Source organism: Neolamprologus brichardi, chromosome 10 (assembly GCF_056152115.1).
Source record: "Neolamprologus brichardi isolate AB-2024 chromosome 10, ASM5615211v1, whole genome shotgun sequence".
Lineage (NCBI taxonomy): Eukaryota > Metazoa > Chordata > Actinopteri > Cichliformes > Cichlidae > Neolamprologus > Neolamprologus brichardi.
This window is the reverse complement of record NC_142113.1, coordinates 33,465,718-33,484,841: the sequence shown is the minus strand read 5'-3', so window position 1 is coordinate 33,484,841 and position 19,124 is coordinate 33,465,718. Positions and strand designations below refer to the sequence as shown.

The window sequence follows — 19,124 nt, the reverse complement described above, 5'->3', positions numbered from 1 at the left end:
GTATGATCTTAAAACAGGACACAGACTCTGTACGTCCTGGCCTCATATCACATGTGAACGCAGACTGAGTCTGTTTGACGTTTGTTTATATCTAATCTTCCTCTCAAACATTTAAACAGCAGCGAGTCTGCAGCTGGAACACAAACTCAAACTGTCCGAACAGGTTTGATCGTTTCTTGCATGGATTCATTTGGTGATTTATTAAATGTATAAATGTTATTCTAATCTGCTGATGAAAACACAGATAACACAGATCACACCTGTTCAACCAATCACTTTCATTCCACTTTGATCTGTGACAAACGGTTCATCTCTGTTACAGTGTTGTTAGACTGCTATATTTTTGTGTTCTTTATGAGAACACAAAGCCAGAGCCAGTGGGAGATACATTCATCACTCATCCGTGACACTGGAGAAGTCACCTGGTTGAGTGATAAAACAATTTTCCATGGAAAATCCAGAGGAACTAAACTTTGTTGTTTCTTTGGGCTCAATTTCAGCTCTGGCAGCATCTCTCAGAAGAAAACGGTTTCCCCAATAATCAGATGAACAGATCGTTGAACCAGGTGGTATTCTCTGGAGTTGAGATGCAGTTTATTAAAGTGGGATTCGAAAATGATTTTACAAATGCAGATTTTATTCTACAATTCATTAACTGTGGCTCTTGTGGTCCTCCATACAGCCTGGCATCAGTTAAACTTCAGCTGATATCACTTCAATATAAAACAAAGACGTTTTGGACGTCAAGTCCAAGCTTCTGTTTGTTTCTGTTCTAACTTTAGTTTATTTTGGAAGATTTTTGTTTAAAAAAACAGCAGAATTTACAAAAGCTGCGTTTAAAGATCAATCTTTATTAATATGAAATAAAACTGTTAACAAGATGGTACAAAACTCTGAAACGTCATGTATGTACAGAACACATCATCAGCTCGCATCAAAATGGTGTTATTATGTTTAAATATGAACCATAAAAATGCGAAACATATTTAGTAATTATGCTCAAATAATTCCAGCTCACAGGGAAAATAGTTTCTTCATTGGGAATTTTCCCTTTCAGTAAAGTTCTGCAGCTGTTCTAGAGTCAGTCCTCCAAATAAAAACATAGAACAGTGAAATAATCACAAAGAAAATAAAAGACCAGCAGTCTGGAAGAAAGTTATAATACAGCCTCATCTGCAGAAAAATCAATCTCATTAACATGAACTGCAGACCTGGAGCAGAGCCCGGTGGCAACAAGGTTCACACATTTATGATGAGCAAATAAATATCAGGACTTTAAATGACACGGTTCTTACAGACAACACTTTAAGTGTTTTATAATCATCTTGTTTTCACCCTCTGTTAAACTTTCTCCATGTTTCCGTGGTTTCCTCACATCCCTCACAGCTTCTTCTATTTCACTGCCTTTAAACAAAATAATATTACACCACTGACAGTCAGCTTTCTGAAGATGTTTCAAATTAAAAGCCTGTGATTTTTTTTTTTTTGTGAAATTCAGGTTTCTTTCAACTGTTTAATTTTCATCAATATGGTAAAAATGGCCTGTATTTGTACAGCACTTTACTGGTCCCCATGGACCCCAAAGCGTTTTACATCCACCCACTCACACACACATTCACACACACATTCACACACTGGTGATGGCAGCTACATTGTAGCCACAGCCACTCTGGGGCGCACTGACAGATCACTGAAGAGTTCTTTTTTAAATTAAAGGGTCGACAGGAAGATGAATGTTTGTAGTTGGAGTCCACAGTCCAGCTCAGAAAACATTTTGAGAATCTATTTAAAACTTATTGTCACTGTTGTCTGGCCCTAAGATTGCTTTAAAGACACTAAGAACAAATACTGTAACCTCAGTTTTACACCATCTGTACAAACATATAAAGGTAGATCTAGTTTTTCAGTGTGTGGAAGTCCATTAATTGCCATTATTACTACTCAGTAGACAGTTAGAACGTGTACGTGCACAATGACACAAACAACACAATCGAGATGATGTTTCTTGTGGCTCAGAAAGCGCTGCGACACAAATATAAAAAACAAACTCCTGGCTGGGAAAAGCCAGATGCTGGAGCTGAAAGATCAAACCTGAAAAAGTTTTATGTGCATAAATAAAGATGTGGGAGGATGTCGCTCCTACACGGGTGCAGTGACGTTGGCCCACGAGGGGAAAGTGTCCAGAGAAAACATGACGCGACCCCAGCTGTTGATGGCCAGACTAATGCAGCCGATGCCGATGATATTCATCACCACACCTGTTTTTGCCTGTAGGGGGCACAGTGGGGGGGAGGGGGGGCTATGATGTCATAATGAATCACAATGATTATTTCTGTCCAAATGGAAGAAATGAAGAACTCACCATGTCGGACACTTTGAGGAAACCGGAGGAAAACACAATGGCATTGGGTGGAGTGGCCACTGGCAGCATGAAGGCGAAGGAGGCGCTGAGGGTGCAGGGGATCATCACGTACAGAGGGTTCAAGCTGATGGACTGGCACTGGGTTGGGAAAACAACAGAGTCATCAACTTTACCCATAAACTGGCTTCAATGGCTTTTTTCCTGTTACACTTCCTGTTTAGATGTATCATAATAAAAGTCTGTCAGTGGTTCAAAGGGTGAAGCTCCTGTTCTCTGTCACCTTATGATATGAAACACCTGTAGGAACATCTGCAAATAAACAAATACAGTCTGTGCTGGCTGTGTTGTTGGTACCATGGAGGCCAGGATGGGCAGGAAGAGAGTTGCTGTTGCAACGTTGCTTGCACATTCAGTGAAGGTGGCAACGAGCAGGCAGAGGATGACGGCGATGGCCCATGGAGGGACTGAGTGGAGCGGCGTCATCTGATCACCGAGCCAACGCGACAAACCCGACTCCTGAAAAACCAACAAGAAAAAGCCTTCAGTCTGAGAGCGAAGGTTTCTCTGTCGTCTTTACTTTTAATGAAAACTCGATCTGGTGTCTTCACTTCTCCAAAATATATATAAGATTTACTTAATCTCACCAAACCATCTGCACTGTGCCCATGCAGAAGCGTCATTTCATTTTCATTTACTCACAAAGTCTTAGTTGTGTTATTCTCTGGGCTATTCAAGATGTATTTTTAGTTTATTCCTTCTAAAAATATAAAAACTAAGGCTGCATAAAATAATTTAACAGAAGGCCGCCACAGATCGAATCTGTAAATGTCTTTGAACTGTCAGCAACTATAAATCAAGGCTGATGTAGTAAAAAACTTGGTATGGAGCGATTTGTCCTTGTTTACTCTTTAAAGGTTTTACCTCACTGCCTTTGGCCAAAGCAAAGCCGCCTCCCAGCAGCAGGACAATATTCCAGGGCATCTTCTTCTGAGTCACCTGCCAGGTGAGCAGAGAAGGGGCGGGGCCTCGAGAGACCTGAGACTCTGATTGGATCAAACAAACAATTTAAATCACGAACATTAATTGCCTTTGTGTCCCATCCACATGTTGCGTATTTGTGGTACCTGTGTCGGAGCGCCTCCAGAAGCAGAGGTATCGCGGCGGCTCGGAGGGAAGAACAAACAACAAAACAGCAACAAACAAGGCAACGGTTGCATCTGTGACGAACCTGCAGACACAGAGAGCTCAATGCAGGATCTACTTTCTCAGCATCAAACAACAAACTAGATACTGTCACGTCCAAAGACCACAGGAGGTTCGGGAAGATTAAAGCCTTAATGAGTTACGTTTAGGGATGCAACGATACCAATTTTTTCAAACCGATACGATACCGATACTTGGATCTGAGTACTTGCCGATACAGAGTACAAAAACCGATACTTCTACCACACACACACACACACACACACACATACACCCACACACACACACACACACACACACACACACACACACACACACACACACAAATGCGATGAATTGGAAGACAGGTTTTATTTTATTCTCTGCCGATAAAAAATAAAATCTTAATAAAAATGACCACAAAAAATTTCAAGTGAAAAATAAGCACTTCTCTTAAATTATTGCAGAGTCTCCACATTGTAATTTTACAAAACATCACTGAACTATTGGCACTGTCTCGAGCTTTCAGAATAATAAATAAACACTTCTGTTTGGAATAAAATAAATACAAATTAGGTTTGAGAATAAAATAAACTTAAATTATTGCAGAGTGTCCATATTGTAAACAAACAAACAAAATAACAAAAGTATTTGGCATTGACGAACTCCTCATCTGCCCGTGGATCATCAGTCCACTGTGCCGTTAAACTGAGGACTGACATCGCGCACACACTGCTTGTCTTTACCTCTTCAGAAAGTTTTGGCACCATTATCTCCCTGATGTGTGGGCAGTTGGGGCTCGAGTATGCTGAGAAGACGGTGCAATCCTATGTTTTCCATGACCGGCATTGGCTGGTCATCCAGAGCGATAAAATGAGTCGAGCCTCTGTTATTTTAACTGCTTGTGGATTTTCTCTTGACATTTTTCATCGCTTTTCCAAAACCTGAGTTAAAGTTGGCTGTTCCACACTGCTGACATTTTGTTTAGCCTAGCTACAGCAGCCTCCAGTTTCTCTTTTTTATCTGGAGCTGCCAGTCTCACTCGCCTAACCCTGTGCCTGTTTAGCGCGGGATGTCCCCCTAGTGGCCAATCTAAAAAACTACAACAGAAATGACAAGCCACCCTCTGACTAATGAAATAGGTTGGTATCGGTTCATGGTATCTCACACACATTTTACAGTATTGGCCCCGATACCTGATACCAGTATTGGTATCGGGTATCCCTAGTTACGTTGAGTCGAACATCTGGGACTCTAATGGCTGTGTTGTAATCTGGCAATGCTTGGTTATGCTTATTCACTGACTCATTATCCGATGTCACGGTCAAAGTGCAAATAAGATTCTCTGTAACAGGAATAACAAAACTCCGGGGAACCTGCTGCTTCCTGCGACTGAAGCAACAGGTTCAGCACCTTCTAAGCACTGCAGTCGGTCACGCCGCTTTGAAAGATGAACACTGTTCAGCTTCTGTTTAAAATCTGCCGAGGTCGGAGAAGATGTGACAGCATAGCAGGTGAATGCCTGATCCCTCTGTTTAGACTCACCAGGGTTGTATTCATGAAACATCCCAGCTGTGTGTTCAGGGTCCAGTCATTTAATGACTTATAATCAATAACCAATACTTTGAACTCAGGTCTGGTTCAGACACAGGAGCCAGATCACCTGACCTGGTGTTGAAGGGCGAGGGGTCTAGTTTCGGTTACCTTGGACCTTTGGTTTGTGCAAACAGACGATTTTGAAACGTTTCCTGATTACACAGGTTTACAGTTGACGTGCAGTCGCCCTCAGCTGATGTCACAGCCTGACAACAACACGAGCAGCAACTATTTTCAGTAACTATAACTACAGGATTTCAGTCAGGTTGATGCATCACTTCCAGCTGACTGGCCAGAGTTAAACACATCTGGAAAATATCTACAGTGAACTACATCATCAACGACTGTGATGTTTCCTTCAGTGAAAACAAGACATTCAGATTTCTGCCTGCAGCTGACCAGGCACAGGGCACGGCCTGCTTCCTGTCTCAAATCAGTATTTCAAATAACTGAAACCCCCAAAAGGTCAAAAAGTACAAAGCTCACAGGAGGTGGATGTAGAAACATAAACCCGGTGGTTGCATGGTCACTGAGTGTGTGCAAATACCAAACCTCCGGCTGTGGTGAAATTCCTTCTCACGAACTCAGCGGTCGATGTTCGACTGCGTGACGAGTCGATGACAGCTGAAGGGCTTTGACTTAAGAAGGAAGAGGGAGTTAAAAAGTCCTCATTTCTAAGAATAATGACAATAATAAAAATAATTATGAGCTTTTCCTGCAGCCTTCATCGGTGGACACAGACCTGCTGACCTGCAGGTTTCTTTGGGAGCATATTGATATTTTTCATCTTTGCTGAAAAGTTAAAGGCTGATGCTCCTTCGCTTCATCAACAACCTGCAAACTGATGCTCAGAAACCAGAACTGCGACCGCTCGGAGAGAAATTGGAAAAAGTCTGAAAAGCTTTCCAACAAAAGCCTAAAGATTCAGTCCACAAACATCTGCCATCCAGCTGTGTTTCTTCCTTTTAACGTGTTTTATGATGAAAGCTCTGAACACGAGTTCACTGTTTCTGGAAGCTTCTTCAAGACTTTGTCTCCACGTTCATGCTCCAAAGAGAAAAACGAGAAAAAACAAACCTGTTGTATTTCTCAGTGATCATTGATGTTTTTGAATATTCTAAACGTTTCTGTTTACGTGTTAAATCTCACATTTTTCTTCTTTTTCTCAGAAACTGAGTATTGTTTTATTTCCCGCCTCGGCCTTAACAACAACACGACAGCGCAGGAACAAACAGGTCGATGCGTGACGTCTGCGCTACTCCCGCTGGTCATGTGACCCCACCCCGAGTTTATGAATGAACAGGAAAGTCATGTGTTGCCAATTTCCCACACGGTTAAATACACGTGTGTGTTCAGCTGTGGTGCTGGTCGGGGTTTAAAGTCAACTTTAACGTTACAAAACATAAAATTACAGATTAAAAATCTTCCTGTATGAGTCCGACAGACTCTGCTTCTTTATTTATGAGCTTGTGCTGTACTCACACACAGTCAGACATGTGATTTCTGTTACTGCAGAAGCGAACGTGACAACCCTCAGGCTGCTTCTGCGTCTTTGTTTCTTTTCTTTTGGACGTTTGCTCAAACGCAGAAACTCTGCAAAGTGCAACAACACGAACTCTGTGCAGGCGTCAGAGAGCCGCAGCTGCAGGTGCAAAGAATTGACTGCACGGAAAAGCTTCCAACTATTAATATAATCGAATGGATTAAATACATGGTTAACCTAATTGGGAAACCAGTGAGTCCAGTATCACCAGCTGATACACTAAAATTTAATTCACAAAAACTAATCATGCAAATGCTGCTGAAAGGGTTGAATAATAAAAGCTGAGATAATAACATTTAATTGAAAGACTCTAACTAGAGTGATGTCAGGTGTGGAGGTGAGCTCAGTTCGTTTGTGTAACACGGGTCAAAGCTGCAGCTGTGACACTAAAGTCCAGCATTTGTACCCAGGACACGTCCAGTGTTTGTTCCTCGCCCCTGAGTCCTGTTTATTCTGGGAGTTTGCCCCGAGGCAGCGCTTTTTTTCCATCTCACATTACTGCAGGAACACACGTGACAGTTGGATTCAGAGTTTCTGCTCAAACAAACTCAAAACACCCCTTTAAAGGATCCAGTGCTTCACAGAAGATCTACTTTCAGTTTGAAAATGAGACTTAAATCCAAATTATTTTATTTTTCATTTAACACAATAAATAAATGAATGAACTACAAGCTTAGAAAGTTGTTACGATACCGTGGAGAGGCAGATTCATCTAAAAACATGAACCAGAAAAGTGCATTTTTATAAAAACACACAAGGAGCTAACCTTGGAAATAAAACAGGAAGTAATCTGGTCTTTTTTTAATGACACTATCTGACCAATAGAGCGGCTCCTGTGTGAAACTGTTGGGTGATGTTCGTCGCCTGGTTACAAAGTAACACTGGCAGAAAGCTAGCAGCAGAACCTCCGACCCTGAGCTCGCCGACCCCGGCCGAGCGGGTAACCCTGGATGAGCAGGTGTCAGTGACCTGTCGGTCGCAGCTCGTTGGCCGAGGAGGTCGGGCCCTCAGAGTCTCAGTTAGTCTGCTTTATTAAAAGGCTGAGATGGCGGTGGAGATCTGGGCGGAGCCACGCACGAGGACATGACTGATTTGGGTTTGGTCTGCGCCGCTCTCTGAACCGCCCAAAATACTAAAACAGCGTCAACAGCGCGCACTCATGAAGGTTTCGCTGGTACTCACTCGGCTTTGGAGTTGAACATGTGCGTCGCCCAGCCGTCCATGAAGCGCGGGTCTCGTGTGAACCACAGCGCCACCATGAGGATGAAAACTGCCAGAACGCTGAACTCTCCGTAGCTCATGGGTCCCAGACGGGAATGCTCATCCCTGATGACCTCGTATGCTGCCCGCTCCTTCTGCGACTGGACCGCACCGCAACCCCACGTCTTCCTCAGGCTGTGGTGCACAAAAGCAAAAAACCCATTCATGTTTGTAACTGTAAAGTTGAGCTGTGGGAGCTGTGGGAACTGTGGGAGATGCCACAGTAATGTTGGGGTTGTGTTTTGGTGACTTACTTGCAGCCCACGTAGAGGAACTGCAGCCAGAACCAGGCCAGGGTCAGCGTCAGCACCATGGTGGGGAAAGCAAAGGCAAACCAGGATGCAAAGTTGATGACGTCACCGTTCTGAGGGAAGAGCCTGCGAGGAAGAAACAGGAAGTTGAGAGTCAGGCCTTACAGGACACGTGGTCACATGATTTGCCGTTGCTGTTTTCGTACTGGCTCATCTGTCCGATGAGGACCAGGTTTGGCCCGGTTCCTGTCAGGGTGGCGATGCCTCCGATGCTGGCGGCGTAGCAGACTGACAGCAGGAGGCCTTTACTCATCCTCCTCGTCTCCTCCTCCACGTCACTCAGCTCCTCCAGCTCCATCTGACAGCAGTTGCTCTCCACGGTCACGACCACTGAAAACAGTCAACAGCGTTAACCAATGAACCTGTTACCCACAACAGCTACTGAGCGAACACTCACATTTCTCTGAACGTTTTCTCCACGTTATGTTTGACTCTTTATTTCTGATTTGGACTCATTTAGATTGATTGATTAAATCTTTATTTTGAACATGTTGAAAAAGTACAACAACATAGAAACAAAGCAAAACAAAACGAGAAACCACAACTACAGATAACGTTCATGTTCAAAAAGGAGCAGGAAGAAGCATACGCTCATATAATCCCATACATATATACAGTGTTGGTCAAGTTACTTGAAAAAAGTAATCAGTAACTAATTACTGATTACTTCCCCCAAAAAGTAATCCAGTTACTTTACTGATTACTTATTTTCAAAAGTAATTAATTACTTTAAAAACACGATTTACAACCTGAATAGGTGATAAAGTGATAGATCTTTCAGCCCAATTCTACTTTTTCTGCATAATCATCATACAAAATGTAATCAAATGGAAAAGTCTCTTTTTAAAACTTGTTTTATTAGTTTTAATCTTTTAACTTTATGCATCAAGCAAAGATTTAATTATCTGCAACATTCTCTGACTGGAAGAAATTAGTTTAACATTTAAACCTATTTTCTGCACATTCCAGCACATAAAATAAAATATTTTTTGTGTTTACACTCAGTCTTTCAAATAGATGCAAGTAAAACACAGCAGAAAATAAATAAAGTCACAGACTAGCGGTCCTGTTGCTCTATTTTCACCTGTAAAGCAGGAGTGGGGTAGGCGGAGGGTTACCCTGGTGCAGGTGTGCAGCGGTCAGTGGAAGAATCTGCGAGTTTCTCTGTGAGTTTCCCATTACGTCGTAGCTACTCGGTGCTTGTTTGGAAGTTTAGGGGTTTTTTCTCTGTAAAAAGAAGTTTTCTTCCCACGCACAACGGACACTAATGTTTTTGTCACTTTTTATGGAATCAAACTCAAAGTAAGGTCAGTACTTCCACGCTTTAAACGCTGCACGCTCATACTCTCTCTGCACTCGATATATGATCCATTGTTGATCTGCACACAGCTGTTGTCACGAACGTCGCACTCGCTTACGTCACTGTCATGAGACATTCTCGCAAAAAAATCACGGTTTTAGTAACGCAGCGTTCCTACGGGAGAGTAACGGTAATCTAATTACAGTTTTTGCAATAGTAATCCCTTACTTTACTTTACGTTACTTGAAAAAAGTAATGCCCATCTCTGCCGATCTCTGCATATATACATATATACATACACATTTATATACACATTTTCAATAACCCCAGTAACACCTCAAAAGATACACAACCTACAGATATACCCACACCAACATACCCGCACACACATGAAAATATTGGACAAGAACAGCCCATCAAATCTCCGCCTCCTCCCTGTACGCTGCAAAAACCACATCCTTAAACCGCTGTTTAAACTGCGCCGTGCTCGGACTTTGCTTCATATCTTTACTTAGTTTGTTGCACAGCTTCACTCCACACACAGAGATGCAGAAACTTTTTAAAGTTGTACGGATACGAGGATGTTTTAAATTTAATAGTAATGCACATACGGTGCAATCAGGGAACAATAGAGAAAGTGTTTTACTCAAAATTGAGACACTTCTTAAAATTTTGTTATGTATATGATTTATATGAGACTTCCGGTTTGATAGCGATAGTTTGTTCCTGTTAAACCATTTTTCAGTTTTGCACATTTCTGAAGTAATTGTATCCAGCAGCTCCTTTAGATTCCCCCCAGAACAGGAAATATTTGTGTCGTCTGCACATAATACTAATTTTAATACATCAGATGCCTCACAAATATCATTTATATAAATAATAAATAACTTTGGACCCAGTACAGAGCCTTGTGGAACACCACAAGCATGATGAGGAAAAGACACCCAGCTTCATAAATTGTTTCCTGTCACTTAAATAATTTTTCACCAGTGCAGTACGACCCCCCTGATCCCGCAGTGTTCCAGTTTATTGATTAATATGTCATAATTGATTGTGTTGAATGCTTTCTTGAGATCCACAAATACTCCAGCTGCATACTGTTTCTGATCTATAGCATTTGTAATCTCCTCATTTGATTCGATTAATGGCAGAGATGTTGATCTTTTTGATCTGAATCCATATTGACTGTCAGAGAGTAATTTATATTTATCTAAGAATTTGTGTAATTGTTTATTAAACAGGTTTTCTAGGATTTTGGAGAATTGTGGTAGTAAAGAAACAGGCCTGTAGTTTGTGAAGTGGCGTCTATCCCCAGTTTTGTACAGCGGAACAACTTTAGCTATTTTGTTTCCAGTCTGAAGTTGCAAATATGTGTTAGAGGCCCTACGATTCCTTCTATGACCTCTTTTCTTTAACAGTGACAGAACAAACATTCCTCCCTCAGGCTACGTCAGCCATTTGGACAGTTGGTCCAAAGGTTGTGACTCACTTAACTCAGAAACAAAAGAGTTTGATTACAGCTTTTTCTTCAAGGTGGTTTCTGTATCTGCTCATCTGTTTCCCACAGATGTCAGGTTTCCTCGCCTCTGTGGACTTACCGGGACTACTGCTGTCTGATGGAGGTTTGTCTTGTGGTGCTGGTTTGATCTCCTTTGCATCCATCTGACCCAGTGACACCACTTTATGGTCGGGCAACATGTTGTCTTGTAGGTTGCTGGTTTTCTCTGAGTTGCCTTGAGTTTGGGTTGATAGATTCAGACCTGAAAGTTAATATCTCGGGGTCAGACTACAGAGGAGTATTTGAGCTGTCTCATGCAGTGTTACTGATAGTGTTGGTCAAGTTACTTGAAAAAAGTAATCAGTAACTAATTACTGATTACTTCCCCAAAAAAGTAATCCCGTTACGTTACTGATTACTTATTTTCGAAAGGAATTAATTACTTAGTTACTTAGTTACTTTTTAAAAACATGATTTACAACCTGAATAGGTGATAAAGTGATAGATCTTTGAGCCCAATTCTACTTTTTCTACATAATCCATCATGGAAAAGTCTCTTTTTTTACTTGTTTCTCTGACTGGAAGAAATTAGTTTAACATTTAAACCTATTTTCTGCACATTCCAGCACATAAAATAAAATATTTTGTGTGTTTACACTCAGTCTTTCAAATAGATGCAAGTAAAACACAGCAGAAAATAAATAAAGTCAAAGACTAGCGGTCCTGTTGCTCTATTTTCACCTGTAAAGCAGGAGTGGGGTAGGCGGAGGGTTACCCTGGTGCAGGTGTGCAGCGGTCAGTGGAAGAATCCGCGAGTTTCTCTGTGAGTTTCCCATTACGTCGTAGCTACTCGGTGCTTGTTTGGAAGTTTAGGGTTTATTTCGCTGTAAAAAGAAGTTTTCTTCCCACGCACAACGGACACTAATGTTTTTGTCACTTTTTATGGAATCAAACTCAAAGTAAGGTCAGTACTTCCACGCTTTAAACGCTGCACGCTCATACTCTCTCTGCACTCGATATATGATCCATTGTTGATCTGCACACAGCTGTTGTCACGAACGTCGCACTCGCTTACGTCACTGTCATGAGACATTCTCGCAAAAAATCACGGTTTTAGTAACGCAGCGTTCCTACGGGAAAGTAACAGTAATCTAATTACCGTTTTTGCAATAGTAATCCCTTACTTTACTCGTTACTTGAAAAAAGTAATCGGATTACAGCCCATCTCTGGTTACTGACGACATGTTTAGGGTTTTCACATCAATACCAAAGCGACTTTTCTTCCTCTTTCCTTTCTTTAATGCTTTCGTTCAAGCAAACTTTATCAGACTCAGCCTGACTGTTTCCTCGTGATTCACAGTTATTATTCTGACCACTCATGCACCCCCTCAATTCATGGTAAGTCTGAAATAAGCTTCTCTTGAAGGCCACCCTCTCTAACAGCTCACTTTTTGGAAGCACCTAACAGTGTTGAGCTGTACTTCCTCAATATAAAAACTGCTAGCATGCAGTCTGTGATGGACCAATCTGACAGGTGCTCCACTGTCTTTGTAATGCAGTACGTTTACTTTATCAGTACCTTAGAGGAATGTTTTTTCTGGCATCGCTTCCATGTGGTTAGAAAGCAGCTATATGCCAGGAGCCTATCGTACCTATCTCCATGATGTTTGGGTTAACAGCTTGAAGTATGCTGATGGTTTTCTCCTGACGCTCCTGAGGTAGTGCCTCACTCCTGGCCGAATGCTCAGGGTCTACGTTACTGTGGAGCTGATCCAGGACGGCCTGGACGATGGGAACCATCATGGCGGTGGTTGCCGTGTTGCTGATCCACATGGACAGGAAGGCCGTCACTCCCATGAACCCCAGCATCAACCTGTGAGGAGACGGGACTGGATTAAGCCTGAAGTGATCGGCTTCCACGGCAGCCCTGTGGGGACAGATTAGGTTCAGGTGACTCACAGGGCAGGTCGGACTCCAACTATCAGCAGCACCCGGAGCGCGATGCGTTTGTGGAGGTTCCAGTGCTCGACGGCTACGGCGACCATCAGGCCCCCGACAAACAGCATGTTAGTGTCCTTCAGGTACTGCATACACACCTGGACAAAAACAAGGAGGAGACAAAATAATGGAAATACAAAGATAGCATAAAAAAAACATCAGTTTGATAATTCGGTGTCATTATTGGGATGAATGTAAAGTTGTAGTACCAGATGTAGTACACTATGTGTATGTGCACAGTCTTACTTCTTTGGACTCCATGATGCCCAGGACGGGGAACAGGATGGTGGGCAGCAGCGCTGTCACCGCCAGCGGCAACACCTCCGTGCACCAATATACCGCCATGAGGGCTATGACATAAGCACAGGCTGCCTCCTATACACACGTCAGAAAACACGTCCAGGTCAAAATGTGACCTGAAACCTGCAGCTTTAACACAACATCCACAAGATGTGAACAAATGGGTGTTTCAATGCACTAATGTAGTGTTCGTATGATACAGCAGAGGGCGCTAATGCTCCAGTGGCTGTTATTAAGCTTCTGCAGAATAAATGATGGTTAAACAAACAAACAAACAAACAAACAAACAAACAAACAAAACTTTCAGACAGATGCTTCAAACGGACTCGTGTAACCGTGACTGATCTCGCAGCTGTAACGTGTTACACAGTAGCCTGCTAGCACTCAGACCACGTTTTGTAATTAGCTTTCTTTTCTGTTCATTAGCAAAATGTTACTCGCATTTTCTGAGTCTTTCGTTGTGACAAAAGCAGTTTGCTGCCAAGTCCAGTTTCACTGCACATGTTGAGCTCAGCAAGGATGATATTTATGTAAGCTCACTTTACACCACCCTCCCCCAAGGGAGGAGGTCTGGGTGGATGGCTGGCTCTCCAACACACAGACTTAAATGGTAAACGTGCTCTTTACCCGACGTGACCTCTCAGAGCACTTCACTATTCTTTACTGAGGTCCACAAAAATGGTGGGAATGGTTTGTAATACAGAAATTTAGAAAATAGGGTGTGTGCTGTGACATCACTTCCAGCCTCTGCTTGTTTTTGGAACAAACGCACAGGAAATGAGTATCTGTGGTTTTGCTGTAGTCGTTTCTGACACTGCTGCAAAGAGTCAGCAGAGGAATCAAAGGTTTAATCGTGGCTCAAGAGTTGGCAATTTGTTTTGTAATCGGAAGGTTGCCGGTTCGAGCCCCGGCTCAGACAGTCTCGGTCGTTGTGTCCTTCGGCAAGACACTTCACCTACCGCCTACTGGTGTTGGCCAGAAGGGCTGATGGTGCGATATGGCAGCCTCGCTTCTGTCAGTCTGCCCCAGGGCAGCTGTGGCTACACCTGTAGCTGCCTCCACCAGTGTGTGAATGTGAGAGTCAATGAATAATGGCATTGTAAAGCGCTTTGAGGGCCCCGAAAAGCGCTTTATAAATGCAATCCATTATTATTAAATAGAAATGTTTTGGCTTTTGTGTCTGAATGACATCATTTAAATATTAAATATATTTGTATGTATTTCTCAGTTTCTGATTTATTCTTTTACTATTTATTGTTTAATCTGGCACAGTTGGTGTGGAGCACCCACAACTGTGTTACATCTGCAATGACAATAAAGGGCTATTCCATTCTATTCTATTCTATTCTATTCTATTCTATTCTATTAATCTAACCAAACTCTGTCTAACTGAGGCTTGGAACAGGACCACACACCTCTGTCAGGTTTATGTAAACCGTGAGGCTCTTTTCACTTTCCACCCTGTCGTTACCCAAAACTGTAAAAACAGGTTGAAGTTGTTGTTGTAGAAGAGGAGACGTGTTGATCCGGACTCCCACTGGGAGGTCTTAAGGTGCTGAACCCAACACGTGTCAGGATTTACTCGTACCCACCTCCGTACATCGAGCTGGTGGAAACGTGTAATTCTGAGGCGACGGGGGAAGAGTGCGTGACGATGAGGGGAAAGATTGTATTTCTCTCTCTGAGCAGAGCCCCAGAGGCTGCTGGGAGTCTGCTGACAGGACCCACTGAGTCCAAACAAAGAAAGACAATGAAACCTTTAACACTGTGTGCAAGTCTGGGAAACGTGACTAAAGTCGTGGACCCTGCTGTCATTGGTTGAGGATTTCCTTCTTTGTGTTTTCATTGTGTCTGTTTCCCCAATAGCAGCTTTACATCCCACACCAGATGTTATTTCTTTACATCCAGATGTTTCAGAGGACTGACTCATTCATTCACCCTCCAAACTTTCATAAAGGTTTCAGTCCTGTGATCAGGTGACTTCGTTATTTATTCTGTTATTAGCTGTTTGGGAACTTCCCATGATGCATTGAGCCTTTCTCCTTTAGCTTTTGTCTACTTTCTCCTCTTTTCTCTCCTTTCCAGCTGCAGACGCGCCCCCCCCCCCTCCCCCCCTCCTGCCCCTTGGCTCTGCTGGACGTCTCTTCCTGTCAAAACTGGGTTCTTCTTCCTCACCTTTGCCACGTACTGCTGATAGAGGATGTCTCTCTGATATTGTAATTTCTTTATCTGATAATATCATGTTGGGTGACATCATTGTTGTACATTAGCAGAATATAAATACAATTTAATTCAATCTTTGGAGGGATTTTATAATCTCTGATAATCTGATTGCATCAGTCCTGATCACATCGGGCACTGAGCAGCCTTCGACCTGCCAACAGTCCAGCTGCCCTCTGCAGAGACTGACTGCTGCGTGAGTGACGAAGAGCTGCTGCGGAAAACTACCAGAAATCCACGAAAACGCCTAAAAACTGCAAAGTGGACGAGATGTTTGGACGAGATGTTTGGACGAGATACACGACAGTGTGAAATCATTTCACATGAGTTTAAATAAACCCCCCAAAGTCTTCTCAGTTTTGTAGAAATCCAGTGAAGTGAGAGTGAATAGTTAAAGTAATGATTGTTTTTCAGAGAGCGTCTCCGTGACCTCTCAGACCGTCTGCAGTCTGTTTGTCAATCAGTGACAAGAAGCTGCAAACACGCAGAGGCTGCACATCAGCTCAGGTTATTCATCACCGAAGCATCGAGCTCACAGCGGCCAGCAAAACAAAGACACTGTTTCTGTTACACAGCTGCAGCTATTCCAAACGCTCATGAGCTCTAATCTGAGAGCAGATTATTAGGAACGCCTCTGCTTCCAGAAAATCTGCTGTTTGTTGTTTTTCAGCTCACGCTGAGCACAAATCAGAACAAAGGTTCAAAGGTTAACTAACTAAGGTTAACTAAGGTTAACTAAAGTTAACTAATACACCTGAGGAGAGCGAAATATTAGGAAAGCTTTGATATTATAACTCACTATCTGTCTTCATTTTGACCTTGGTTTCTAAATCAAACCCAGTAAAGAGTAAAAGACACTTTAGAGCAGGAGTGTCAAACTCAAACACTCAGTGGGCCGAAATTCAAAACTGGAACAAAGTCGGGCTAACGTTAATATTTACTGAAATATATTTATTCCTCCAGATATAAGAATGAATCTTTTCTTATGGACTCAAACACGTTTTGCTGAAAAACTGAATATGGAACAAGCAAAGCTTAATACTAAACAATATATATATTAGCTGTATGATAGCAGCAGACCAGCTCTGATAGTAATTCAGAGTTTGACACCTGTGCTTGTGTAAAACTGAGATCAGAATAAAGTAGAAAACGATGATGAAACAGCGAACACGAGGCTGAGTGTCCGATCGTTTCACACTCTGAGTTTGTGTTGGTATTTATTCACGATTGCTCTGTTAAACGGCCGTGTTCACTAAACTGCTAACTTTAACTAATCACACAGAAAACTGGTCATTTTAAACACACACAGGTGTGACATCAGTTAGGCTGGTTCACTGCTGCATCACAGTCTCAGTAAACTGGCTTCATACTGGTTAGTGCTCAAACAGCACTTATCGATGTGTTAGTGATCAAAACCAGGTGAATGTAACCAGTTTCGTCTCTGTCCTGATAAACTGGTGACTTTCACTGGTCATTGTTCAGGAAACTTGATCTCTTTAGACTAAACTGGTTGCTCAAACACGCTCGGAAACTTTTAAGATGTACTAGTTAACAAACTGCTCAGTAAACTCTTAACTGGAGTGAAAACTGGCTCAGTTTAAACTGGCAGGTTCCCATTAACAGCTTCATTAAACAGGTTTGTTCTCTGGAGTGTAAATCAATAACTTGAACTGGTCATTGTTTCAGAAAACGGATTATTTAAACAGATTACTTAGATGAGTGCTGATTGGTTGAAAGTTTGTTCTTGGTAATATTTAGACCAATAAGTGCTCATTAAACCTGTAACTATGCTGCTCTAGTTCACAAATAGAAAAGTCGGCAGAAGCTGCAGCAGTCGTAAGAATGGAGGAGAACTGGTTAGTGTTCAGTTTAATAAGAAAACAGAGAAAATAATAATTTTGTGATCAATTAAATTATTTTAATCATCGTTCTTCAAACTCGATATTTAGATCACTTGTGTTACACTGGTAGGTTGGAGGTTTTCTGTTTGGGACTTTTAGGCTGCTGCTAAACCGACTCTTTGTTGAGCCATAAACTGGTTATTTACACCAGTCAGCGCTAACCCGAGCACGTCTCTGTGACGGTTATTCAGGACAGCTGGTGCTCAGTAAAGCTGGAAGTATAACAGGTTAAAATGAGTTTGTCCTGTACGTTGGTTCACTGGTAACTTTAACCAGTCATTGTTCATGAAAGCTAGTCAAAAGTGCTCAGTGAACTGGTCACCTGTCAGTAAACTGGTGGGTTAAACTGGTCAGTGAAGCGTCTCACCGTGGTGCTGACGGCGAGCGGCAGCAGGAGGAACGGGCTGCAGACGAGAATCACGACGCCCTTCAGCCTCCAGACCTGCCGCAGCATTTTCACCCGCAGAGGAAGAACTGACATGGCTGATGGTGGTGATGAAGATGAAGATGAAAACAAAAAGTCAGTGCTGGATGAAGCCGAGTCGTTGCCTCGCAGCTGCGTCCTGCTCGCCGTCTGGCTGCTCTTTCCCTCTCTCACTCTCTCGCCGGCACATTTGTGATGCATTTCACGGTCAACACTAAATATTAACTTTATGTGTGTTACACACACACACGCACACACACGCGCACACACACAGACACACACACACACACAGACACACACACACACACACACACAGACACACACACACAGACACACACACACACACACACACAGACACACACACACAGACACACACACACACACACACACACACACACACAGACACACACACACACACACACACACACAGACTTTATCTAAACTCTCAGCAGAACAAACACTGAAGTGGAATCAGACCCGTTTGCGTCAGTCTCACCTGTTATCTTCCTGCTCGGGGTCAACACATCCGATCAGTTCTTCATCTCCACTGTGCCAGCACTCGGGTGGATCACACGATAAAAGCTGATAGAAGTTCAAAACTTTTAAAATGTTTAAATGAAACAAAGGACATTTTGAAGAATAAAAATACAGTTAAAGAAAAGTACTGTCCAGGATCATTTTTTTTATCCATTAATGTTTCATAACCAATTCGATTTAAATGAGAAAAAAGAATTAGATTTAAGGGGGAAAGACATCAGACTGAGACATAAACACAAACCCTTAAATGTCTCAATCCAAAGACAAGAGACACACAAACAAATACGTTGACTCTCCACCTTTTCTTTTTTTAGAACCAAAGAAGCATCTAAAGACGAAACATCTTCACAAACTTAAAGACGTCCGTCTGCTTTCTTTTTTCAACCTCTTGAGACTACCATGACCTGGATGAGTGAGACACTACAGCCTTTGTCCCAGACTTGATGTTCTTACATGTGCTTGTTGGACTTTGGACCACTTTCTAACCACCATTGGATGTTGCTGTTTATGTTTACGCTTTCTGTCCCGTTGACTGTTGATTATGTCACAAGGACATTAAAACTGTACTTACAGTCAAACTCTGGCCCTATTGATGCTCCCATCCAATGGCATTGAGAGAAATGGCACCGAGCCCCCAATAGACAGCAGGGCGTAGTCCAAGCAAATATACACTGCTCAAAAAATCTCAATGG

General features: G+C 42.4%; 1 protein-coding gene across 1 annotated transcript; it reads right to left on the bottom strand.

Annotated features, from left to right (window-relative positions):
* Positions 1-837: 837 nt before the first annotated feature.
* On the bottom strand, positions 838-18,105 carry slc13a5a (solute carrier family 13 member 5a). The gene is made up of 13 exons (XM_087847582.1): positions 17,839-18,105; positions 13,297-13,425; positions 13,012-13,148; positions 12,705-12,925; positions 11,153-11,314; positions 8,401-8,584; positions 8,198-8,320; positions 7,866-8,078; positions 3,487-3,590; positions 3,284-3,405; positions 2,717-2,878; positions 2,363-2,500; positions 838-2,268 (listed from the first exon to the last, which is right to left on the bottom strand). The coding sequence occupies exons 1-13, from the start codon at positions 18,094-18,096 to the stop codon at positions 2,140-2,142; spliced, it is 2,082 nt and encodes a 693-aa protein (XP_087703708.1). The 5' UTR covers positions 18,097-18,105; the 3' UTR covers positions 838-2,139.
* Positions 18,106-19,124: the final 1,019 nt, after the last annotated feature.